Source organism: Ruditapes philippinarum, unplaced genomic scaffold (genome assembly GCF_026571515.1).
Source record: "Ruditapes philippinarum isolate M1 unplaced genomic scaffold, ASM2657151v2 ctg527_1_1_1_1, whole genome shotgun sequence".
In the NCBI taxonomy this organism is placed as follows: Eukaryota; Metazoa; Mollusca; class Bivalvia; order Venerida; family Veneridae; genus Ruditapes; species Ruditapes philippinarum.
Genome location: NW_026865278.1, coordinates 217,685 through 243,888, shown reverse-complemented (window position 1 = coordinate 243,888; position 26,204 = coordinate 217,685). Strand labels below are relative to the sequence as shown.

Genomic DNA, 26,204 nt, shown 5'->3' with positions numbered 1-26,204 from the left:
GTTTGTTGACTTATAGCAAAGCAGTGCACAGAATGCTGAACCGTCCCACACACAAAGATGGCACAGTATTGAGATTGCTAAAGGAACATACGGTCCTGAAGATTGTGTGAATGAATTAGCAGAAATCAAGTTTGATAAACCTATTCCTATTAAAGTAAGAACCTTATAAGGCAAATACATTGTATAAACAAGTGCTCATTTTGTGATGAGTGTTTGTCAGGGTATATGGAAGAATGTCTATTTTTATTTCAAGGAGCGATTATTTCTAATCTATATTATTTCTATGTGAATTCATAACTTGCTTACTACAGGATGATCTGGCCATTGATATAGTCAAATGGCTTTACATGTGTTATTAGTTTGCTTTTGAAAGGAAACAGAAATTTCCACTTTTAGGTAAACTTATTTCACTGTAAAGATATTTTAGACAGGTATATACTTTTACAGATTCTTAAATGTTAGTTATACATGTCCTTAAGCTTTTCTTTGACTCGCAATAATGAGATGTTTATGTGATTTTAGGAAGGAGTCAAGTTTGCAATCCGTCTTCGTAACCGTGGTTTCCAGAGAACATTTAATGGTGATGGAGGTATAAGCAAGGTCAAATGTCCTGATGGCACCACCTTCACATTTACAGCTTGTTCCCTCAGTAGTAATGGAACCAATCATATGAGAGGACAAATTCCTCAAATATTATATTACAGGTATTAATATTTATATTCAAACATTCCTCCTGATTTTGCCTGCAGCCTTCGTGGTAAAATCCCTGGCATTAAAACCTCCAAACTTATGTAAGATTGCCGATAAACACTGCTGAGACCGATACTTTTTCTTAAACAAAGCTGTTATAGTATCAGTTTGTATACTGGCTGTTCTTAAAGTCCTACAGTAAGATATGTGTTCTGAACGAATAAAGTCGTAAGTTAGCCCCAGTGGCATTTTAGATGAAAACATAGAAAGAATGATGTATTTATTATACTAAGCATGTTCAGATGGCCTCTTTTATACTTGACTATATTTTTAGTTAGTTCAAGCTTGTAAAATAATGTTTTCTGATTCGTACAATACAGTGCTCCACAAGAAGGTGAGCAACACCAGCAGAATACAAAGAACTTGGCTGAACTTCAGGCTAGGAAGAATGGTATAGATATAGTGAGTGCAATATGTAGAGTGGCCACTGACTTACTACAGCGAGCACAGAGTATACCATCAGAGGTTGTCAAGGATACTCTTGGTTCTTCACAGTTGTTCAAGTCCCTCCTTCCACTCTGTCTAGCTTACATTGGACCAGTAGCATCACAAGATCCAAGGGTATGTTGATAATAAATAGCCTCGAATTATAATGATTAATTTAAGGCTTTTATTTTACTGTTTTAACAGCTTTGAAAACAGTAAAATAAAAGCCTCAAATTAGTTTTTTTATAATACCAGGCTATGTTATACTAGTATTTAATTAAAGGAAACCATTACCAAAAGTAAATAATGGAGTTGTTGCCTTGTTATTTACGAGTCTTTGTCAACCTAAAAATCTTTGAGTCAAACTGTACGACTGGTAGTCTTATGTTCCTATATTTTAATTATGTCTCCCCCACCTCGGGGGGAGACATATTGTTTTTGCCCTGTCCGTCCGTCAGTCCGTCCGTCAGTCCGTCCGTCCGTCCATTCTTCGTTTCCGGACGATAACTAGAGTTCCTTTTGACCTACAGCCCTCAAACTTCATAGGATGATTGGTCTTATAGAGCTGATGATCCCTATTGTTTTTGGGGTCAGTAGGTCAAAGGTCAAGGTCACAGTGACCGTTGGTCAATTTCTCGTTTCCGGATGATAACTAGAGTTCCTTTTGACCTACAGCCCTCAAACTTCATAGGATGATTGGTCTTATAGAGCTGATGATCCCTATTGTTTTTGGGGTCAGTAGGTCAAAGGTCAAGGTCACACTGACCGTTGGTCAATTTCTCGTTTCCGGATGATAACTAGAGTTCCTTTAGACCTACAGACCTCAAACTTCATAGGATGATTGGTCTTATTGAGCAGATGATCCCTATTGTTTTTGGGGTCAGTAGTTCAAAGGTCAAGGTCACAGTGACCATTGGTCAATTTCTCGTTTCCGGATGATAACTAGAGTTCCTTTTGACCTACAGCCCTCAAACTTCATAGGATGATTGGTCTTATAGAGCAGATGATCCCTATTGTTTTTGGGGTCAGTAGGTCAAAGGTCAAGGTCACAGTGACCGTTGGTCAATTTCTCCATTTCCATTCCTGTTTCCATTCACAGTTATTCTCAGCAGTGGGGGAGACATGCGCTTTTTTACAAAAGCATCCTCTAGTTATATCAGTACTGGACTGACTTGGCGATTGTTCATAATACATGTACATATATACTATTTTGGTCAATTTATAGTTAGTTAAATAATACAATTGAAACTTCATTGAAAATTAACAGTTTTTAACAGGAATTTCCATTTCTATGATATTTTCTATAATGTCTTGAAACAACTTTAAAATTTAGAAAATAAAAAAATTAAGCAAAAGTAATTTTAAAATATTTTCTTCAGCCTTAGTGAGAAACTTTTTAGGTTATTATGTTCCAAGTGTCAGTTTTTTTTATAGTGTTATTTAATAAAATATTACAAAACAATATTTTTTAAAGCATATTTCATTATATTAAAAGAAACAATATATTTTTTTGCAGGGAGCTGTGCAGGTGTTGGGGTTAATACAGGAGATTTTACCTGCCCTGACAACGTTGATAACCCAGGTATTTCCTGCACCACCTAAATCCGAGACAGGGGAGGTAACTAACGGTACAACATCACAACATTATACTATACTAGAGAGTGATCACCCCTACAAACCTGCTACTGTAGCTAATTATAAGGTAGGTGTTTCTTTTACATTTAAATACAAAGATTTTAGCTCAAGTTTTTTTGTTTTTTTTAAGAAAAAAATAAAGGTATTGTTACAGTCATGTCGATCAGTTTGCCGTCCGCAAACTTTAAACTTGATCATAACTTCTTAAGTTCTTGTTGTATTGTCTACATACTTGGTCACAACAACCCTTGGGACTAGACCTTTAAATAGACCAGACTTAAGTTCAATTCACTGTGATACTTTTTAAAACTGCTGTTTTGTAAAGGTTTTGAATTGATCACCTGCTCAGAGAGAGCACTAAATTTGTAGTCCAGTGGTCACTGGTTTGATCCTGCGGTGCCGAAATATTTCTCTATGACATAATTTGATCTCAGACAAATATTTGAGTCTAACAATAATTTGTCTTCCATTGCTGATTCAGAAATTATTTGAGATTATTAGTTGGTCAATTGTAGAGAATGGGTTATTATTGGTTAGATATCCAGGAAAGTTGACTAGGAGGAATGGCCCCCAAAATTTGACCAAAAATATGTTAAAATTGTATTAAAAAACACATGAATAAGCAACTAAACATGGTTTAGAACACCTCATTTACATTCTCTTGATTTCTATTTCATACATGATATATGTAAATTAATGAACTACTTTATTCGATGTGCTATATCTCAATTTAACCACCAGGTAACCTTCCCGGATACAGTCAAATGGATGGTAGTTGAATTTGATTCCCAGTGTGGAACTGCCCAGGCAGAGGACACATTACAACTGTTTGTACCAGGTTATCAGAAGTTTGAGCCCTCTGCCTCACCAGCACCTATCATTGGTGAGGAGCAGGAAACAGCCAAGGTGGCATATTGGCCTATTTTAAAGAAATTCCATGGAACATCAACTTGGCCAAAGATGTCTGTTGTTATACCAGGTAGGTGGTATTTTGTATGCTGATATGCTTTAGAGATGTAAATTTGCTATTTGAATTTAAGGACCTAGAGTATGAATATATATGAGCTGTGTCACGACAAAACCAACATAATAGCTTTGCGACCAGCATGGATCCAGACCAGCCTGCGCATCCGCGCAGTCTGATCAAGATCCATGCTGTTCGCTATCAGTTTCTCTACTTGTTATAGTTTGTAAGCGAACAGCATGGATCCTGATCAGACTGCGTGGATGCACAGGCTTGTCTGGATCCATGCTGGTCGCAAACGCATTATGTTGGATTTTGTCGTGACACAGCTCATATGTAAATGCCATGCCATAGTGCTTTTTAAATGGTGATAAAATTTTGCAATGATTTTTTAAGATTCATAGATCTTTACCCTAATTACTTCATATCTCTGCAGTTTGATATCCATACACAGTTGCACTTCTATATATTTATTTAACTAACATCCATTAATGCACACAGTCCTTCTCAATCAAACTCCTGGAGGGTGATTTTTGGTGATTGCTTTCAAAATTTATCATCAGTCATGAAGAGATAATGATGGCTTTTCAAAATTTATTGTCAGTCTTATATAATTGTACTGAATTTCAATTATCTATGTTCAATTTCCTTGTTTATATAGAAATATTTTCAAAAGAAATTGTATGATTACAGGTAATGAGGTGATATTTTCACTAGAGACAGCTTCTGATTATGTGAAAGATGAAAAGTCATGTTTCTATGGTTTCAAGTGCTTCATTGTTGGGTATGAATGGAAGAATGGAGCAGAAGAGGTAGTTGATTCATTGATAACACTTTTTGTCTTATGTCAATAGTTGATGTTATGTTGTGTGTGGCAACTGTGCCATAGACCCACCACCTCCCTGCTCAGTGCTGTTGTTTTTATATGTACCTAATAGTTAAGTGTGGTTTGGCATTTTAAGATTGTCATACTGTAATTTATCTCAGTGAAGATGACTTCCATTGCACTGTATTCAGTGTTAGCCTCATAAAATTCAAATTAAGTCTGCAATTTTCAGTTATTCCTATCCTGTTTTGTTCATTAGGGATTAGCCATTTCAGAATAAGATAATTCTGTTATTGTTGACCTTCTATCTGCATGGTCCCTTGGGACATAACAGCAGACATAGCTTATTTGCTTTTGGCAAATTAGTTTAAGATGACATTGTCTTAAACTATTTATTTCTTCTTGCCTGGCTCTAAGATACTCGTGAAGATACGTTTGCAAATAATTGTTGACAGGGGTTAGTACTTTGACTGAATATAGGCATTGATGAATTATTTAACTTCTCTTGGGTATCACTTAAATATTGCTCGGAACTTTAAACAATTCCGGAGGTATTTGATATATATACATTTATTTGAAAACAACATTTAATGTTAATGAAAGTTTATAACTTTATTTTCTCTTGAAACTCGGCAATTAACTCATGTCCTACCAAGACAGATATTTTTGGATTGTTTTAATTTAAAATATAAAATATATATTTAGACAATATGTCACCTGGAGAAGGAACTGAGTTACCTTGGTGGAATGTGTAGTTCATCTTTGATCAAGAAGGATATTATGTTACCTCCTGTCTCAGTTGAAGAATTAGAGGAAGATATGGATTATGTTGAAGAAGCAGCACAAATGGTTTGTTAAATCTCATTATTATTTACACAAGCGCATGTCTGAATAGAATCTGGTTCCCTTTTTAAAAGACATTAAATAAAATATCCCAGTATTGCAGGAAACTTATATCTAGAGCAGAGTTATGTTTATAAATAGTTTCTTATTCTTTATTTCCTGGGGTTCACTAATATATTTTCTTATAATACTGCACGTTTGTACGTTTGTAATGTCATTGGATAATCATGACTTTTTTGTACAATGCTGCTGTCAATTTATGAAGAAATCTCATTTTTTTCTCACTGAAAAAGATGCTGTATTATAAATATGTTATAAATATTTTTGGCAAGTTACAGCCTTGCCTAGTGGCGAGGGTTATAATTTTAAACAATCGTTTTTATAGGGCCATATAACCTGTCAAAAATCTTCATAACTAATGTTATAAACTGATTATATCACTGTTACAGGTATTTGGTGAACATTCACAATTGCTGGGTAAAGGATTTGCTCTGTCGAGACCTCCAACTATTGTACAAGCATTAGAGGGTAATCTACCATTCTGCTGGCAGAGTAACGAGAGGTCATTCCTCAAAGATTACGTCTCTTGTACAAACGGTACTAGTGGATGCAGATTAGCTAGGTATGATCATTGATTTGTTTTCAGCGTGTTTTCATAGTAAATGTATAAAATGTATGACATTTTATATTTTATTGATAGACTTCTTTGGACAGGTTATGTGTAGTCACATGAATAAAGTAGATAAAAAAAACTTGAGGATATGCTTAATATAAGTACCAGTCAATAATTTTGAACAGGAGTTACTTATATCAATTTCAGATGGCTGTAGCTAAATTCTTAGTTTGAAAAAAAAAGAAGATTTCTGACACGCATTTTTAGCTCGACTATTCGCAGAATAATCGAGCTAATGCAGTCACCCATTTGTCGGCGTCGGCGTCGGCGTCCCTGTGGTTAAGTTTTTGTATGTAAGCTGGTATCTCCATAACTACTGAAGGGAATGGATTGAAACTTCACACACTTGTTCTCTGTGATTATCTAAGATGATTGGCCCAAGTCCCATAACTCTGATTTGCTTTTTTACATAATTATGCCCCTTTTTCGACTTAGAAATTCTTGGTTAAGTTTTTGTATGTAAGCTGGTATCTCCATAACTACTGAAGGGAATGGATTGAAACTTCACACACTTGTTCTCTGTGATTATCTAAGATGATTGGCACAAGTCCCATAACTCTGACTTGCTTTTTCACATAATTATTCCCCTTTTTCAACTTAGAAATTCTTGGTTAAGTTTTTGCGTGTAAGCTGGTATCTCCATAACTACTGAAGGGAATGGATTGAAACTTCACACACCTGTTTTCTTTGATTATCTAAGATGATTGGCCCAAGTCCCATAACTCTGATTTGCTTTTTTACATAATTATGCCCCTTTTTTGACTTAGAAATTCTTGGTTAAGTTTTTGGATGTAAGCTGGTATCTCCATAACTACTGAAGGGAATGGATTGAAACTTCACACACTTGTTCTCTGTGATTATCTAAGATGATTTGCACAAGTCCCATAACTCTGATTGCTTTTTTGCATAATTATACCCCTTTTTTGACTTAGAAATTCTTGGTTAAGTTTTTGCGTGTAAGCTGGTATCTCCATAACTACTGAAGGGAATGGATTGAAACTTTACACTCTTGTTGTCTGTGATTATCTAACATGATTGGCACATGTCTCATAACTCTGATTTACTTTTTTGCATAATTATGCCCCTTTTTTGATTTATAAATTCTTGGTTAAGTTTTTGCGTGTAAGCTTGTATCTCCATAACTAATGAAGGGAATGGATTGAAACTTCACACACTTATTGTCTGTGATTATCTAAGATGATTGGCACAAGTCCCATAACTCTGATTTGCTTTTTTACATTATTATGCCCCTTTTTCGGCTTAGAAATTCTTGGTTAAGTTTTTGCGTGTAAGCTGGTATCTCCATAACTACTGAAGGGAATTGATTGAAACTTCACACACTTGTTCTCTGTGATTATCTAAGATGATTGGCACAAGTCCCATAACTCTGATTTGCTTTTTAGCTCGACTTTTCTATGAAAAGGGGAGCTATCCTACTCGCCCCGGCGTCGGCGTCGGCGTTAGCGTTAGCGTTGGCGTCACACCTTGGTTAAGTTTTTCGTACCACCCCACTTTATTTCAGAAGTATTACAAGTATGGCTTTGAAACTTACCATACTTGTTCACCATCATAACCTCCATCTACAGACAAGAGTACATACCTCTGTCAAGGTTTTTGACAGAATTATGGCCCTTTTTTGACTTAGAAAGTGTATTGAGCTTGGTTAAGTTTTTTGTACCACCTCACTTTATTTCAAAACCATTGGAGGTATTGCTTTGAAACTGACCATACTTGTTTACCATCACGACCTTCATCAACAGACAAGAGGACATAACTCTGTCAAGGTTTTTGACAGAATTATGCCCCTTTTTGACTTAGAAAATACATTGAATATGGGTAAAATCCACTTATTGCCTTAACCCTTTGAGATATTGCTTTGAAACTTTTAATGCTATTTCACATCATTACCCCCATCTGTACGCAAGAGAAGGTAACTCTGTCAAGGATTTGTTTTAAAAATTAAGGCCTTTTATCGACTTAGAATCTTGGTTAAGTTTTTAGTACCAGTCCACTTTTTGACTGAACTGTTTGAGATATTAATTTGAAAGTTGGAATACTTGTTTACCATCATGGTCCCAAAACATGGGCAGGAGAAGGTAATTCTGTTAAGGATTTTATTTGAATTATGCAGACTTCCCGAAAGTTGAAAAAAACTGTCAGACATTTGGTCTGACAAACCATGAAAATATGTCGGACCGAAACGAAATCTGTCGGACCAAATAAAATTGATCAAAATCAAAGAATAACTTGTGTTTGTATTTCTAAGACACATTTTGTTTTTAATTTTTTCGCCGTAAAAATCGGCACATTCATTACAGCGCATTTTCATCTCCTCCCTATCATACACCAACGATTCACTGTCTTGCTTCTATTTTTCATTAAATTTTGTCTCAGATCTATTCTTTTTATCCTTTTACTGCTGTTCTGCCTGTTCCTCTGACGTAGATTTTTAATTTTTCCAAGGTTTGTCACCTTTAGCGACGCCATTTTGTATACATGCGGCTTGGATAAAAGCCGGACAGTCGGACCGATCCGGAGTAAAAACTCGTCGGACCTGATCAAAATTTATCGGACATGTCCGTCGGACCGACGTATTTCGGGAAGTCTGATTATGGCCCTTTTTGACTTAGAAACTCAGTTAAGATTTTCATTCTTGTCCACTTGTTGACTTAACCATTTGAGATATTACTTTGGAAGTTGGAGTTCTTATGTGCCATCATGAGACCTATCTGTAAGCAAGAGAAGATAACTCTGTGAAAATGTTTCTTGATTTGTACTTAGAAATTCCTAGTTAAAGTCTTGTGTGCCCTTAACTGTCAAAGTTTTGTTTTATAGGCAAGCACTAAAAAAGTCGAGCGCGCTGTCCTTCTGACAGCTCTTGTTTACATAATAATGCCCCTTTTTCGACTTAGAAATTCTTGGTTAAGTTTTTGCGTGTAAGCTTGTATCTCCATAACTAATGAAGGGAATGGATTGAAACTTCACACACTTATTGTCTGTGATTATCTAAGATGATTGGCACAAGTCCCTTAACTCTGATTTGCTTTTTTACATTATTATGCCCCTTTTTCGACTTAGAAATTCTTGGTTAAGTTTTTGCGTGTAAGCTGGTATCTCCATAACTACTGAAGGGAATTGATTGAAACTTCACACTCTTGTTGTCTGTGATTATCTAAGATGATTGGCACAAGTCCCATAACTTGGATTTACTTTTTCGCATAATTTTGCCCCTTTTTCGATTCATAAATTCTTGGCTAAGTTTTTGTGTGTAAGCTTGTATCTCCATTACTACTGAAGGGAATGTATTGAAACTTGAAGGGTTTGTACCTTTTCGGACAATTTTATATATTCATATAGGTAAGCATTATTATACTCAATGAAACACCCTTGTGACAAATTTTCGAATAGTCGAGCGTTACTGTCCTCCGACAGTTCTTGTTGTTTGTAACAGTAAGGTGCTGATGCATCAAAAAATTACCCTGCCCTCTATGGGATTAACACAAGTGCCCCTCAAGTAAACAAAACAAATAAAGACAGCACAGCAAAAATAATTTAGTCTGTGACACAGTCAGAGGTTGAAAGGAAAATTTGATCTTATATGTAACCTGCTTCATTGATAATAAATATGGTATCTTGAATTTTAGATGGTTGCAACCAGATTCATATGTGGACCCAAAGCAGTGTTCTATACAGTATAATGAGGAGGATTTAAAATGTAGCTGGCCCAATATCATCACAGTCTTAACAAAAGATCAATACAACCAACAAGTATATGCTCCAAATCTCAAGGTTAGTATTTATAATTCATTCTGCTTTTTGTTGATTGTAATTTTTATGTGCAAGTATTAATACTTTATAAAAGAGTGACATCAAGGTAACAAGTCTTGAAAAGATAAACTGGTAGTCTTCATCCAAAAAATTTCATGATTTCAAAATGATACAATCAAGACTGCCTACGCAAACCCCCTGTATTAAACAACTCCCTTGTTTCAGTCTACCCAACACCAGACCGCTTTAACTGTTATGAATTGCATACTTCAGACTTACTTGTCTTTTCTTGAAAGAGCTTCTGCTCACAAAAGCTACATATTATCATGGTTTATTCAAATATGATTTACCTTAAGGTAGTACACCCCTAATGGGCACTATAAGGAATTGTAAATTTGACAACATAGGACAGTTATATGCCTTAAATGCCACCTGTATGCAAAATTTAAACAAAATTTACCGTGTGGTTTATGAGTTATAGACATTTTTATGAACTAAAACTTTGCCATTAGAAGGGACTTTTTCAGAAATGAGGAAACTCTAAATAATCTATAATATCATCATTATGAAAAATGTTTTCCTTTTGCTCATTGTTAAGAAATAAATAATGACATTTAGGTAACAAATTAAACAAGCAAAATGATTGTTTTTAAACGAAATGTTTTTAATATGTATAAAAATGTAACCCTACCCCACCTACTTTTAACACCAATTTGACCATTTCCCTATGTAAAAAGCCTTATTTAAAATATCTCTAAAATTTTCCAAAATGAGGGGCTATTTTCAAAGTTTGCCTAAATTTTCTTTAATGTATATTGGTTGGTCTTGCAAAATATAAAATACTTTTACCGTTTAGTTTTTATTTTATTAAACTTTGAAAATATCTGGTATCATATTTGCTATTAAATTTGGCATTATTTAGTAAATAAATACCTACAATAATTATATAATTAAAATAAAACACTTTTTTCTTCCATCGGGGGTCTGAGAGATTAACAAAAAATGTTAAAAAGAAAAAAAAGAAAGAAAAAAAAATTGCCCCTTCTGGGGTTTGAACCCACGCCCCCTCAGTTTCAATACACTTTACAGTGATTTTAGCCTATTTGAATACTCTTCAAAGTGGAGACAGTGCATTAGGGGTGTACTACCTTAAAGCTGCATGCCTCAAGAGGAGCCAAAACATTTCAAGAAAATCAACTTTGAGAAAAATGTACAATGATTTTTAGAAAAGTAAAAATATTTACAATTCAAAAAATGATTTACATGCTATATGCAATGAATGACTGGCTTTACAGTATTTATCCCCATTATTTCTACTGCATGACTTCTGCAGTAAGGGCTCTTATTGTATATTTTGACCTTTATTTGGTTATTTTACATGGATTGGAAGTGCCTTTTGCTTTGTGTAAATAAATGTCTTTTTCACTTTACAATATTTTTCTTTTTTATACATTGGAAAAAAAAATTCATGAAAATTAGCATGAATATGGAGGCAAGCTGCTTTAACGTAACTATATCTTATTTATTACTCAAGTATTATTTTGAAGCATAAGTAAACAACATGCTATTGGTAGATAGGAAAATATAATTGCTTTTACAGATGTATTTATATTTGCCAGGTTGAGGTTAGAGCTGTACCCATTGACCTAGATCCTTCAGGAGATGAGTATAAACGTATGCGACGACTTAGCCGGCCAGACGAGGGAACAACAACATTTGGAGGTCATCCACCACCTTGTCTAGATACACCGTATGAAGTTACTGTCAAAGACAAGAAGGATGCCTTCCATGCTATATGTATGATGAAAGTAAGTTACTGATCATTCATAGTTAACTTACCTTTGTACAGTACTATAGATGTAAGTGGTTAAGTAAGCGATGCAGAAATATAGGAGAATTTTGACGAAAATCTATAAAATTTCCTGTAGTGTAATTATGAAACAACCTGTTTTCAGTTTTAAGGCTTCTATGAGATTGGAGATTTCTTTATATTTTCTGTGTTTTTTTTAGCTCATTGTGCATTTTTAGTATTAATATACTCATGTTAATCTTCAAAGGAGGTTTAGAATAAAGATTGATGATAAATGTTAGGGGAGAGACTAATTAAATAAAGTATTACACTAGACTTTTTTTTTTGTAACTTTAAATATTCTAGGCATATGAGAACTATTCATTTGAAGAGCTGCGTTGGGCGGCCCCAGCTGTTCCCCGGCCCAGTGAGAACATGTTGGTGAGGTCAGCTGAAGATGGTACCTATCATGCTAACTGGACACCTAGCAGTATAGGATTCTATAACATATTTGTCACTATTGATGGATTTGAAACAGGTCTGTTCATTATTTGTACTTCTGTTTGTTTGAAATAAACCAAACATGTTTATTGTATTGATACAGCGTGAATTTTTATTTATGTTTTATGAATATTTGTACATTTTAATTTTTTCATGCAGAATTGTACATGCATTTTCTTTATAGTATTTAATGATAGTTTTCTTTTTAGAATATTAGAAAATATCAAAAAAATTGTACATGACCCTTTTTTTCTTGCAATATTGTGTTATTTTTTTTTTCCATTTCTATGTCAACAGGTGAGACGTACAAGGTTGAGGTGAAGGAACCACCACAAGGTGTTACCCCACCCACTCAGTCATTGAAGAGACAACAGAGAAAACAGGTATGTAAAAGTTGACGTTTTTTGTGCATGATCTTGAAATCTCTATAATTAGATGTTAAAGTATTAAATTTTTTCGAAACAGCTTATATTAAGTTTTTTTATATATATGATTAGTACATGTGCTGGGAGTGACAAATATACATTTTATTTGTAATTTAAATACATTTTGAGCTCCACAACCCTAGTGTCTGTGACTAGGCACAAGTGATCACCATTGATATGCAGTGCAAAATAATTGGGTTGCCACCCCCAAGGTCAAGCTCACACTTAAGTATCAAGTGTAATAAAGCCTACATTTCGTGTCTGCTCCATAACTTTAAAACTGCTGGAAATTTTTTTAAATAACGTGGCACAAGTGATCACCATTATGAAACAATTTACAGAGTGCAATAATTGGGTTGATACCCCAAAGGTCAAGCTCACAACTAAATATCAAGGGTTATAAAGCCTAAATTTGTGTCTGCTCCATAACTTTAAAACTGCTGGAATTTTTTTTAAATAACTTGGCACAAGTGATCACCATTATGAGACAATTTGCAGAGTGCAATAATTGGGTTGCTACTTGTCTGTAATACAAGTGTTGTACTTTTCATATCTTTAATCATTTTACTATATGTTAAGGAAATTGGTAGAACAAATGAAGTTGGGATCTTTTTTGTATATAGTAGGTTAACACCAGGAATTTTGTAGGTTATACAATGTCATGCATAAAGAAAAGAAATATTGAATATAATATTCCTTATTATTATCATTATTGTCTGCTGTAAAATCCATGTTTGATCTCCAAACATTATATGTATTATATTTGTTTTAAGCATTGCTTTATGCTTTATGTAAAATAAACTGTTTGTATTTGTATGTATTATCCTGAATGATAATTTTTGAAACATTTTTATTGATAACTAGAAGTAGGAAAATAATCATTGTCTCTTCTAAAATGCCATATCAGCCTAAAAAGCTTTCATTATAAATAAATGTTATGTATTGTTCAGTGGGTTTAATGCTATAAAAATCTGTAATATTTCATTTGGTAAAAAATCTCATTATTAATGTAACACCATGGACGATGGTTATAAACATGAAGCTGCACATGTTATAACCCTATGCTTGATTTAAGACACTGTTGGTATAAATAAAACAAGAGTGAACTGAAAGAATAAACTTAAATAAACTTCTATAATTGTAACAAAACAGGAATATGTTTTATGATTTTAGATAATAGAAATATAATAAACAAAGTGATAAATTAATTTATAAAGAAGAGTTACTGATATAAATCATGTTTGGTGATGCATACAAACCTAGCATATTTTTTTTGTATTTTTACTCAATGACACTTAAAGTTTAAATACATGCATAAACAATTTGAATTATTGAAACTTATCACCATTGTTCATTAAATCCAGGTGATATTGATATTTACATAAGTACTTTAAATAGATTGTTAAAATATTGACGTCTGCTGGTTAAACCTTGTGTACAATGTAAGCTAATCATGTGTACTTGAATAGAACGTATAACACAAGATATCGGTTGAAGGTTTATATTGGTAAAATTATCTACCTACATTGTGCTGGCTAAGTAGACTGGATACTTCGATTAATTTGAATCATTGAGTAACTTTGGGTTAGCCCCATGTGCTCCATCTACGCAATTCAGCACATTTTTTTCTTGAAATTAAAGTTATATTTAAAACAGATAAAGCAACATTCTCAAAGCTTGTTAGAAACAAACACTTTTTTATTTGAAGTGAATAAAAAACATATTTTGTTTCATCTTTCGCTTTAAATACAATGGAATAAAATGTTACAGAACAAAATATTATACTGCTATTTTAGTAGTTTTTACTATTCATACATGCACAATTCACTCCTCAAACATATTACTTTCATAAGGATATTTTGGAATTATTCTTTGTCTAAAATACAATAAAAAAATTGTTAACTATAAACAGCAGATATATAGATTTATACACTTTAAAATTAACCCTATATTCAAATCTACGTTGGACCGTATATACGGTTTTGTATATATAGATGTCAAGTATTGATATCCACTATAATGTTGATAGTATTGTACCGATACTTAGCTTTAACTTGTATGTTTGAATGGAAGGGTTTAAAAATATCGTCTACTGTATAAATCAGTGTACTATGTCATCAGATAATGTGTATTTGTGTACTATCGTAATACACAAGAAATAAGTAGAAGGTTTATATTTGAAAAATTGATAGTATAAAGTGTGCTGGCTAGGTAGGCTGGATACTTCGTTATATCAACCAAACTTGTGATTAATTTGTGGTTAAACTCCATGTTCTCCACCTACGCCATTCAGCACTTTTAATTTTTTTTTTTTTTTTTTTTTTTTTTTTTTTTTTAATTGAAAACATTCTTAATTCTTTAAATTACACTCTTAAACATAGGTGTGAGAGAATAATGAAAAGAAAAAGAATAAGATAACTTAGTTAATATTTAAGTTTCTTTAACAATTAATTAATTAAAAAAATAACTTAGTTACTTTAACAATTAATTAATTTAAAAAAAAAGATTATTGTTAATTAATATCTAAGTTTCTTTAACAATTAATTAATTAACAATAATAAGATAACTTAGTTAATGTCTAAGTTACTTTAACAATTAATTAATTAAAAAAAAATAAGAAAACTTAGTTAATATCTAAGTTACTTTAACAATTAATTAATTCAAAAAAATAAGAAAACTTAGTTAATATCTAAGTTACTTTAACAATTAATAAATTTAAAAAAAAATAACTTAGTTTATATCTAAGTTACATTAACAATTAATTAATTCAAAATAATAAGATAACTTAGTTTATATCTAAGTTACTTTAACATTTAATTAATTAAAGATAATAAGAAAACTTAGTTAATATCTAAGTTACTTTAACAATTAATTAATAAAAAAAATAAGATAACTTAGTTAATATCTAAGTTACTTTAACAATTATTTAATTAAAAAAAAAATAAGATAACTTAGTTTATATCTAAGTTACTTTAGCAATTAATTAAGAATTGGTTTTTATTACAAAGTAAAGAAGGAGTGTAAGGCTTTAAACTATTAAAAATGGTAGAAAATGACCTTTTCACAAAGAAAGTATTGCAAATGGGACATGCCCTTATCAATAAACTTATACAACAAGACTTTAAAACTATTGTAACATATTTAAGAAAGGCCTGCATACTCTAGGCTTCTATATGTATTATCAAAAAATAAGGGACCAAGATCTAAAGGCATTTTAACAATTTATGAATTAGTAGAGATGAACTAAGCTGTAATACTAAAGTAAAGGTGACAAGAACTTAATATTTATTATTACATTGAAAGTAAATTGGTGAGGGACAACCTCTTTGCAGTTATGTTAGTGAGAAAACAAAAAGGATTATAACAATTAATTAAAAGTAAACATGTGGATTCACTCTAGCTACAATTGCAAAGTAAAGGAGGGACAAAACCTTATGCGGCAGCATGCTTAACGGGTGGAACTAGTAATCTAATAGTCGTTAGCCACATGGGTTCAAACCCCTTCCAGGGCAAGTTGCTGTTTCCTTGAGCAAGAAACTTTACACTCATTGCACAGTACTGGTTTTTGGTTCCAGAAATGGATCAAAAAGTGTGTCTATAAGCTCATAGCTTCATACGCAATCGAACTAAAATAATTCTGTATAAACAAAAACCTTGTGTCATGTATATTTAACTAACAATATAAATAAGGTGAAATGACTGTGAGTTTTTTGTTAGATAAATAAAAAAAAAAACACTCTTCACAATAAAACAATTTGACCTGTCTTTTTTTTTCTCTCAAAATTTAGGACTTTTACTACAGTATAGTATATTCTGTATAATGTATGATATAATTGTTGTTTATAGATGAGAAAGTTTGTGGGTAAGAACAGTGCTGGACTGAGAGTGAGAACTAATCCATCATTACAGAGTGAACAGATTGGTATAGTTAAACCAGAGGGAGTTATCTCATTTATGGATGAAGTAAGTATGTTAGATAATGAGCAGATTGGTATAGTTAAACCAGAGGGAGTTATCTCATTTATGGATGAAGTGAGTATGCTAGATGATAATCATCAGTGAAATATATGATATGATTTATATCACAATCTTTAAATGTTGAATATTGCCTATGCTGAGAAGCATTTAGGGTACCTTGTACAACATTAAGGTTTAAACTCAAAGATATGATCAAACCAAGATAAAGTACATTTATTTGGATACTTTCATGTGAGGAAGCCATACAGGTGGTTCTGTGGCATAGTAGTAAGGGATGCTGACACTGTAACATGTGCTTCTCACTACATTATGGGTTTGAATCCAACCAGGAATATGGAATTCTTTCATTTGAGGAAGCTTCAGGAGGTAGATGGTTTTACCCTGATGCCAGCTTATGCCTAATATAATGCACATAGAAACCGTTTGGGTCTGCTCCCCAGTCAGTGAAGTAGAAATATCTTTATATGACCCGAACAGTTTTAGTGTGACTTAAATCAAAGCCAAATAAAAACCTGGTTTTAAAGATGTACCATAGTAGGTAACAGTGCTTGAAATAATTTACCCAGGGAAACCAAAATTAGCATATAAAAGCTGAAAAGTTGTTTTGAGAATTTATATGTATATCATGTCTGTATGTAAATAAACATCCATCGGTAATTGGAATAAAATTATTTCAGATTTCATTTTTTTGGATATTTGGTTTGAAATTAAATTTGCCTCGATACGTAGTGAACTTTTAATTATGCTTTAAAGCCCTTTAGTAACTGAAAAAGAAACAGACTTTATATAAACAAGCAGTTTACTTTACGTTATTTAGTAAATTAATGTCTTTCATGATATTATATATGATGTAGATGTTCCTTTTTACAATAGTTCACACACATGTATTGTATAATCATACACTAGAGATATTAACATTTGGAGTAAGGTGAATGAACCTTTCTGGTTTTTCGTAGATGAACATTTAGCCACACCTTTTTCATTCATTGCTAGGTCAACTGCTTACAAACAGTATCACAAACATAACCATGTGTTCTTTTGTGCAAACCAGGTCAACCAGTGACTTTGTATTATCTCAGTGTAGCAATTGGATAACAAGTTAGCCAATTTACATAAAACTGTAAACACTTGAAAGGTCTATCATGGTGGAATTCAAGAGAAGAAGTTGTATTTTTATATATTATGTAAAATGAATGAAAACTACATAAAACAATGATAAACAAATTATTTATGAAGGTACACAATGATGATGGAGTATGGCTGAGACTATGTGCTGACAGTATTAAAGAATGGTGTAACAATGGCTTTTCTGATGCCTGGGTGTTACAGTATAATCAACACCTAGGAAAAACACTACTTGCACCCCTTGAAGAACCCAAGTCAATTATTGATGAAATACTCACAGAAACTGTGAAAAAGTTCCAAATATATGGTCAGAAACCAACAACACAACCTGTTCAAGGTCAGTACTGAAATTTTATTTATTTATTTATATTTTTTTATCTTTCTTGAAAATTATGTTTATAATATTTTGGCTTATCTCATTACTTTGTGCATCTGTGGATGTATGCTTAAGATAGCTTGCATAAAATTACTTTCCCCTTATTGCTGTTGGTTTAAATCTTGCAAGAGAATTTTCATATTTTCAAAGGAAGAGGCTATCCGGCTAGAATTAATGGATTTTCAGTGGGAGTACCCCATCGCATGCTGATTCCTTAAAGGAAGCACAGAGTGGCACACACCATTAAAAATTGGGTTACTTTTGTAGATAGTTTTGGTAATGACTTACTGATATTTATAATGTTTACAGGAGGGCCTGGTGTATATGAAGTTATCAAATGTGGATCATTTGGACATAATATTAGAAACCGTCCTAACCTGAAAGCTACACCTGTAGGGCGTGTTACCATGGGTAACCAAGTCAGCGTTATTGAAGAGGTAAGTTTTTAATTTTAGGACACTTGTTAAAAAGATTTACTATTATTGTTCAGGGTAGTTTTTTCCAGTTTAACTGTCATAAGAAATTCTATCGGTTATACTAACAAACACAATTATGTTTATAAATGTAATGAATAGATTTTGTTCAAATTTGCTTTATAATCCAATTCAATGAAATGTGATTTAATGACTATTATTACAATAGGTTGTGAATGTAGAGGGTACCTGGGTAAAGTTAGACCCTGACAGCATAGAACAGTATTGTCAGAACAAAGATGGCGAGGCTTGGGCCCTTGCTAAATCCAAAGACAACACAGCATATCTTCTGCATGAATCACAACTGGGCCTCACTCAGCAGTCATCAGCCAAAGACCCGTTCGCATTCAACACATTACCACCCCAGGTGCAGCAAGGCGGGTTTGACTTTGGTCAGAGCCCAGGACAGAGGTATCCAATGTTTGGTCAGGATCAGGGCACAGTGTTTGGAAACAGGAGGACAAGTCCATTTGCCTTTGGTAAGATAGTAGCTTTTTATTGTTTCACGATATGTTTATTGACCATTATCACTTAAATGTACTGTTATAATGCAAAGCTTTACATATATGTACCATCATTTCTATAATTTATACACCTTGAGGACTTGGAGCTGGACTGTAATATTCATATTTATGTTACACATGAGTTATAGAATTAATTACTGTGCGAGTCACAAAATATACCTTGTCTTTTAACCAACATTTCAGCCTGCATATTGAATTAGTATCTGTTTATATTATTCTGTTATATCATTTAGATTTAAAGCTTTGTATAATTTATTATGCTCCCCGAAAAATTTCGGGGGAGCATATAGTCGGCGCCTTGTCCGTCTGTCCGTCCGTCCGTCTGTCCGTCTGTTGTCTTGTCCGGAGCATAACTTGAAAACCCTTGGAGATAATTTGTTGAAACTTCATACAGTGGTAGAGGGCATCGAGGGGGAGTGCAGTGTCAACGAACCATAACTCTATTTTGCCCGGTTTTTTAATTATCTCCCCTTATAGAAAAATCTTGTCCGGGGCATAACTCAAAAACTATAAGAGATATCAACATGAAACTTTGTAGGTGAATAGATCTCAATGGGTAGATGTGCAGTGCATAAGAACAATAACTCTTTTTATCCTAGTTTTGGAGTTATTGCCCTTTGTTTATTTTAATACTTTGAACTTTGTCCGGAACATAACTTGAAAACCCTTGGAGATAATTTGTTGAAACTTCATACAGTGGTAGAGGGCATCGAGGGGAAGTGCAGTGTCAAAGAACCATAACTCTATTTTGCCCAGTTTTTGAATTATCTCCCCTTATAGAAAAATCTTGTCCGGGGCATAACTCTAAAACTATAAGAGATATCAACATGAAACTTTGTAGGTGAATAGATCTCAATGCGTAGATGTGCAGTGCATAAGAACAATAACTCTTTTTATCCTAGTTTTGGAGTTATTGCCCTTTGTTTATTTTAATACTTTGAACTTTGTCCGGAACATAACATGAAAACCCTTGGAGATAATTTGTTGAAACTTCATACAGTGGTAGAGGGCATCGAGGGGGAGTGCAGTGTCAAAGAACCATAACTCTATTTTACCCAGTTTTTGAATTATCTCCCTTTATAGAAAAATCTTGTCCGGGGCATAACTCTAAAACTATAAGAGATATCAACATGAAACTTTGTAGGTGAATAGATCTCAATGCGTAGATGTGCAGTGCATAAGAACAATAACTCTTTTTATCCTAATTTTGGAGTTATTGCCCTTTGTTTATTTTTATACTTTGAACTTTGTCCGGAACATAACTTGAAAACCCTTGGAGATAATTTGTTGAAACTTCATACAGTGGTAGAGGGCATCGAGGGGGAGTGCAGTGTCAAAGAACCATAACTCTATTTTGCCCGGTTTTTGAATTATCTCCCCTTGTAGAAAAATCTTGTCCGGGGCATAACTCTAAAACTATAAGAGATATCAACATGAAACTTTGTAGGTGAATAGATCTCAATGCGTAGATGTGCAGTGCAAAAGAACCATAACTCTGTTAAGCCTTATTTTTGAATAATCTCCCCTTTTAGAAAAATCTTGTCCAGGACATAGCTGTAAAACTATAAGAGATATCAACATGAAACTTTGTAGGTAGATAAATCTCAATGGGTAGATGTGCAGTGCACAAGAATTATAACTCTACCTTGCCTAATTCTGGAGTTATTGCCCTTTGTTTATTTTTACTTTTTGAATTGTCCGGGACATAACTCGGAAATCATAAGAGATATCATCAAGAAACTTTGTAAGTTGATAGATCACATTGATTAGAAGTGCAGTGCAAAAAACTGTAACAGCCTTGCCTAATTTTGGAATTATTGCACTTAAAACTTTTTCCACAGACATAACTCTGAAACTACAAGAGGTGTACTTTCCTGTGTCCAAAACCTATTCGGGGAGCATCACCCGGCTCAAACCGGGCTCTTGTTATAATAAGTTAGTAAGAAAAGTAAGTAAATATTGTGTATATCATATAGTTTACATACATTTTAGCACTAACACATGTGGAGATACATGTAGATTAAGAGTGCATATTTCAAGGTTAAATAGTTTTCACCTTACGGAACGTCCGTGGTTCTACTCAGGTGCCCGTTCGTGCCTGAAATAATGCATGGAAGGGCACCTGAGGTCTTCCTCCACCAGTAAAGCTGGAACGTCGCGATATGACCTATACTGTGTCAATGTGACGTAAAACCCCAAAACAAACAAAACAAAAGCATCTGTTTTACAGTTGTTATAATGTATGTTATACAATTTCAGGATCACAGTCTAATCTGTCAGTGTTTGGTAACTCACCATTACAACCACAGGCCAGTCTACCACATGGGTTTGGACTTATTCCTAACTTTGACCGATACCAAAGAAGTGAGATGGGACGTACATATTCTTTGCCAGCGTCTGGTGAGACAGTTTATAAATGCCATAATATAATTTTAGAAGTTGCATTGATATTTGTTTACCATTTTGTAGGTACAATGACATTCTTTTTGTACATTAACTTAAATTTGATTTTGACTTTTTTCAAAGTGTATCTTAAAATGTAATGGTGAAGTATATTAATAAGCTTTTATTTTTTAACATAACAAGAAGGTCTTACTTGTTTCAACTTGAAGTACTTGTATATTGTATAAACCTTTGTTTGAAAATATAACCATTGTATAAACCTTTGTTTGAAAATATAACCCGAGCCACTAGGCAAGGATTATAATTGCAAACCACCGTTTATATACGGCCATATAACCTGCCAGAAATATTCATAACAAATTTATAATACAGCAAGCATCATTTTTTAGAGAATAAGAGTGAGTTTTCTTCTTATGAGCTGCGCCATGACAAAACCAACATAATGGGTTTGCGACATCCGTGCAGTCTGATCAGGATCTATGCTGTTCGCTATAAGTTTCTGTACTTGTAATAGGGTTGGAAAGCGAACAGCATGGATCCTGATCAGACTGCACAGATGTGCAGGCTGGTCTGGATCCATGCTGGTCGCAAACCCACTATGTTGGTTTTGTCGTGATGCGGCTCATATATAGACAGCAGCCTTGTATGTAATGTATATAAACATCACAATTATCTAATGAAAAGTGATGTTACAAACATGCTGTTTTATGAATTTGATTTAACAAGAAGTTCTCATTTCTTATAACACAAAGTTTTGTTTCAACAAAAAGTTCTTAATAATGTTACAGTTTAAGATATATAAATTGTATTGATAAATAAAGTTATTTGTTATAAAAAAATTTGTTATTTCAGCTACACATCACCCCCTATTTTTTAATTTGGATCTGGTTCATTCTTTCCACAAACGCTCTCCTGTTTCCCTCGACCAGGTCACCGGCCCCGGGCCCCCCAAAAATTCTCTCCAAAAGAGCGCAGTGGATCCCCCACCTTCCAAGGTGTTCCGTGAAAGTTCTGTCAAGGCTTTAGGTAAGTATTCTTTATTCTTACGCATTTAAAAAGCTTTTTTTACCACACTGAAAAATTTTTATGGTTTTTTTTAATGGTTATTTTAATATCTTACACCTGAGTTTTTATTTATTTGATTTTTTTCCTTTAATTTTATAAGAGAAAATGGTTTATTTAATAAGTTAGTTGTAACTTTTAAAATTTTAATTTTTTAATTCCTTTTACTTAAACAATTTATTTACTTTGTTGTAATATCAACTGAATAAAACCTTTTCTTTTGGGAAAAAGTTCTATTGGATACTTAATATGCATTGAAAATCAGTAAGTAAATCACAATCAGAATTTTAGAAAGCATTTATAATTTTTTTTTAAATAATTTTGAGCTTCTGTGATAAAATAACATAATACTGGAACGATTAAAGGGGAAAGTTTAAGCTCACATACAGGTTTTATTATGTTAAAGACTTATGGAAGAATGTACAATTTATCAGCACATAGTCTAGGGTTAGCAACAAAGTACAAACAAATAGATTCAGCATTTATGTTAAAATTAAAACTGTAATAGTGTTGTGAAGATAATGGTAAAAATCAAAAAAATCTGAAGACTGTATACTGTGAATTCACTATTTTGTGGGCATGAAATTTCCATGGCTTCCTAAATTTGTGGACTGCGTATTTTTCCAAAAGGTAAAATGTAAATAGTGTGATACAAAGTAATCTTACAGCAGACGAAATAAAATTTTGTAGAATCTTAAATTCGAGGATTGACCACGAAAATTAATGCCTCACGAATAATAATGATTTGGCAGTAGATGGTACAAGTAAGGATCTTGAAGCACATGCTCTTGTTCTTTTGGAACTTAAATCCAACACAGAACCTTTGTTCAGCCAGCTTACAAAATTTTATGGTTCTACTTGGAGGCCTGTCTTTTTGAAGCAGAGATGGGCCTGTTGTTTGTATAGATCCCTGACCTGTCCAAATCTGGTTATCAGATTAGCTGACACAAAAAGAATTTCACCACAACATATTTGTTAACAAAGAGCTCATGTCAGTGTTTGTGGTTAAATCTTTTGTCATTCAAATGAAAGGTTAGAGTGGGGATCTATCAATCCCTCTGCCATTGTTGGGTGTTGCTATACTGAAATAGAAATTAAACAAAGTTATTGCTGTGTTGCCATAAACCTTTGAGTTATCAGGTGTTGTCAGTTTTATTTACAAAGAATTGTAGTTATTTTATTATATTGTATTATTACCCCTCACTATTTTTGTAATGTTAATTTCCCTTAGGCCAATGGGAGTTATCCTTACTGTTAATTCAAGTGTACCATGTGATTATAAATTTTGTACTGTTACATAGGTAACAGTACTTTTTCACAATAAAATTCTGAAAAATAAAAACTATAGAAATATTGTCCAAATGAAGTATTTGTTTGGGATTATAAAATAAATAACACATAGGTTTGCGAGTAGCAGGAAAATTTCATCTTGAGGAAAATACTGTTACACAAGGCTTTAGCAGTAATTTTACGAGGGATGATATTTTTGTAGTTACTCACAAACCTATGTGTTATTTATATATGTCATCAAAATGATCATTTTAGAATAATTTCATCAGTTCATTACAGGCTTTATGCTTTTGAACTCTCAGTATTCTCAACGTTTAAACTTATCTTTGTAACATTTGTAATTTTGTTTACTACATTTCCTGAAAGAAATAAAGATATGTATAAAGATAGTAAAGTTTAAGTCATGAATGTTAGTGATGGAAAACGGATGAATTTTGTCCCAATCGATTATCGGTTCAGTCGGATGGGACATAATCGATAACTTTCGAATAAAGTCGCGTTAAAATAAAATAGGGAAGTAACATTTCTTACCAAGGCACTTGATTATATTTAGTAACATGAACTTCACTTAGCACTTTTCAACACAGTTTTAACCTTATATAGTCATAAGTTTACGAAATAGATTTTATTTTTCAATGGATGTCAAATAATACCATTCACATCACATTTATATTACTATTGTTCATATCACGTATTGATCCTGTTCAACTCCAAATTGTCTCTGAGTGATTTTTTGCGATCTACGAGGTGTTCCTAAAAGAAAATTACCGTCAAAATTAATTCCCTTCGATACTTTTAACATTTTCGACGACGTCGCGGAACAAATTTTTGTGAATCGATTATTGTCGTTTTACATAACAGTAACTGATCATCGGCGACTTGCGACAATCGGAACATCACTAATGAATGTAACATAAGTAAGACATTTCATTGTTACAACAGTGTTGAAACTTGTTTTTACTGGAAATAAGTTGTGTCTAATAATTCTGCATTAGACCCAAGAATATGTGTTCTCTTGGTAACCAGTTTTGTGCTGTACAAATATATTTTTGTTATACATAGGTAGCCTGAGTCTGAGCTGGCAAATATTCTATTGTTGATATTTTGTTGAAAATATTTAGTAAATGATTTATAAGTCATATAATGAAAGAATAGTAAGTAACATTGAGAATACTGGAAATATGTACCTGTATATATATACCTTATGTATGACTGATAATGGATAGCATGTTAAGAATTTCACGAGTGTTTTATTATTATGTAAAGTATGCGGCTGTAGGGATTTGTCTCTTATGAGATATAGTCAGTATCATTGTGGTGAGTCAGACACACACAAGTTACAAACATTCCTGGGTTTCCATGGACATTTATCCTCCTGTATTCTCTGTAAAAAAATGATGTTTATTTACAGACTGATCAAGACTGTAAGCCATTTTCATTTTTATGCGTATTTGACTCACTTCATATAAAAATGTAATTTTTCTACATTTATTAAATGAATATTTTGATTTAATGTGAATGTGTTGCCATGGAAACCCAGTATTATATACAGTGTACATGTAAAAGCATGAAAGCACTCTATTATTGTTAAGCTTTGATAAGTTCATTTTGTATTAAGTTCATCTGACCATTCTAGACAGTTTAATGTTTCATTTTAAGTTTGTGATTATAGTTCTATTAAATAAGACTTAGTTCATATAAAAAACATAGAAAATGATAAAAAAAATACAGTGTTGATTGAAAAAAATTTAAGATCTGTGTTATATTTCTAGGGAATATTGTACAAATTACATGCCTTTTTTTGTTCACAAACAAATTGAAACATTAAACTGAGAAAGTGTTCTCTTCAAGTGTTCTTTTTTTCATTTTGCCAAGACTTGTGTTTATTTTGCAATAGGCCAGTCACAAATTGACCAACTAGAGTGGTCGAACCTGGATTGGCTCTTCAATAAAGAGCCAAGTGGTCTTGCAGTAAATATTGCGGGAAAGGAATACCGTGCTCTAACACGTGCCATCAGTCCTAAAAAGCTTGCCCAGCTTATAGGTACAATTTGTGTCCGCTGTCGTAAACATGTCAGTTTTAGAACTGTAGATTTTTGCTATACAATAGAGGTAGATATTTTATTGTGCATATGTCTTTTTGGTTATTTTTGTTCCTTTTTACTTTTGTTGTATTTTTATTTTTTATTTGTGTACATTTGTTTTGAGATATATATATGTGTGTGTTATTAAGGTTCATTAGGACAGACGGTTGAGGATTCAATACCCAGGTGTTGATTGATTGTACTTGGAAACATTGCATCAGAAAATACTGACTGGAGAAACTTCTTATTCTGCTGAGGCTTCTATCAAGAAATTTTATAATTCCTTTTA

The 26,204-nt window shown here is 33.0% G+C and overlaps 1 protein-coding gene across 1 annotated transcript in view; it reads left to right on the top strand.

Annotated features, from left to right (window-relative positions):
* The window catches only part of LOC132728510 (E3 ubiquitin-protein ligase MYCBP2-like), a 119,961-nt gene that overhangs the window by 60,512 nt on the left and 33,245 nt on the right, over window positions 1-26,204 (top strand). Inside the window, exons 40-58 of the mRNA XM_060714151.1 lie at window positions 17-154; window positions 523-704; window positions 1,071-1,311; window positions 2,693-2,878; window positions 3,553-3,790; window positions 4,469-4,587; window positions 5,307-5,450; window positions 5,894-6,066; window positions 9,762-9,906; window positions 11,505-11,693; window positions 12,041-12,212; window positions 12,473-12,558; window positions 16,447-16,563; window positions 17,815-18,040; window positions 18,389-18,516; window positions 18,722-19,031; window positions 21,336-21,476; window positions 22,332-22,505; window positions 25,729-25,875. Of these exons, the coding sequence (XP_060570134.1) occupies window positions 17-154; window positions 523-704; window positions 1,071-1,311; window positions 2,693-2,878; window positions 3,553-3,790; window positions 4,469-4,587; window positions 5,307-5,450; window positions 5,894-6,066; window positions 9,762-9,906; window positions 11,505-11,693; window positions 12,041-12,212; window positions 12,473-12,558; window positions 16,447-16,563; window positions 17,815-18,040; window positions 18,389-18,516; window positions 18,722-19,031; window positions 21,336-21,476; window positions 22,332-22,505; window positions 25,729-25,875 (3,256 nt within the window). The remainder of the gene's footprint in view (window positions 1-16; window positions 155-522; window positions 705-1,070; window positions 1,312-2,692; window positions 2,879-3,552; window positions 3,791-4,468; window positions 4,588-5,306; window positions 5,451-5,893; window positions 6,067-9,761; window positions 9,907-11,504; window positions 11,694-12,040; window positions 12,213-12,472; window positions 12,559-16,446; window positions 16,564-17,814; window positions 18,041-18,388; window positions 18,517-18,721; window positions 19,032-21,335; window positions 21,477-22,331; window positions 22,506-25,728; window positions 25,876-26,204) is intronic.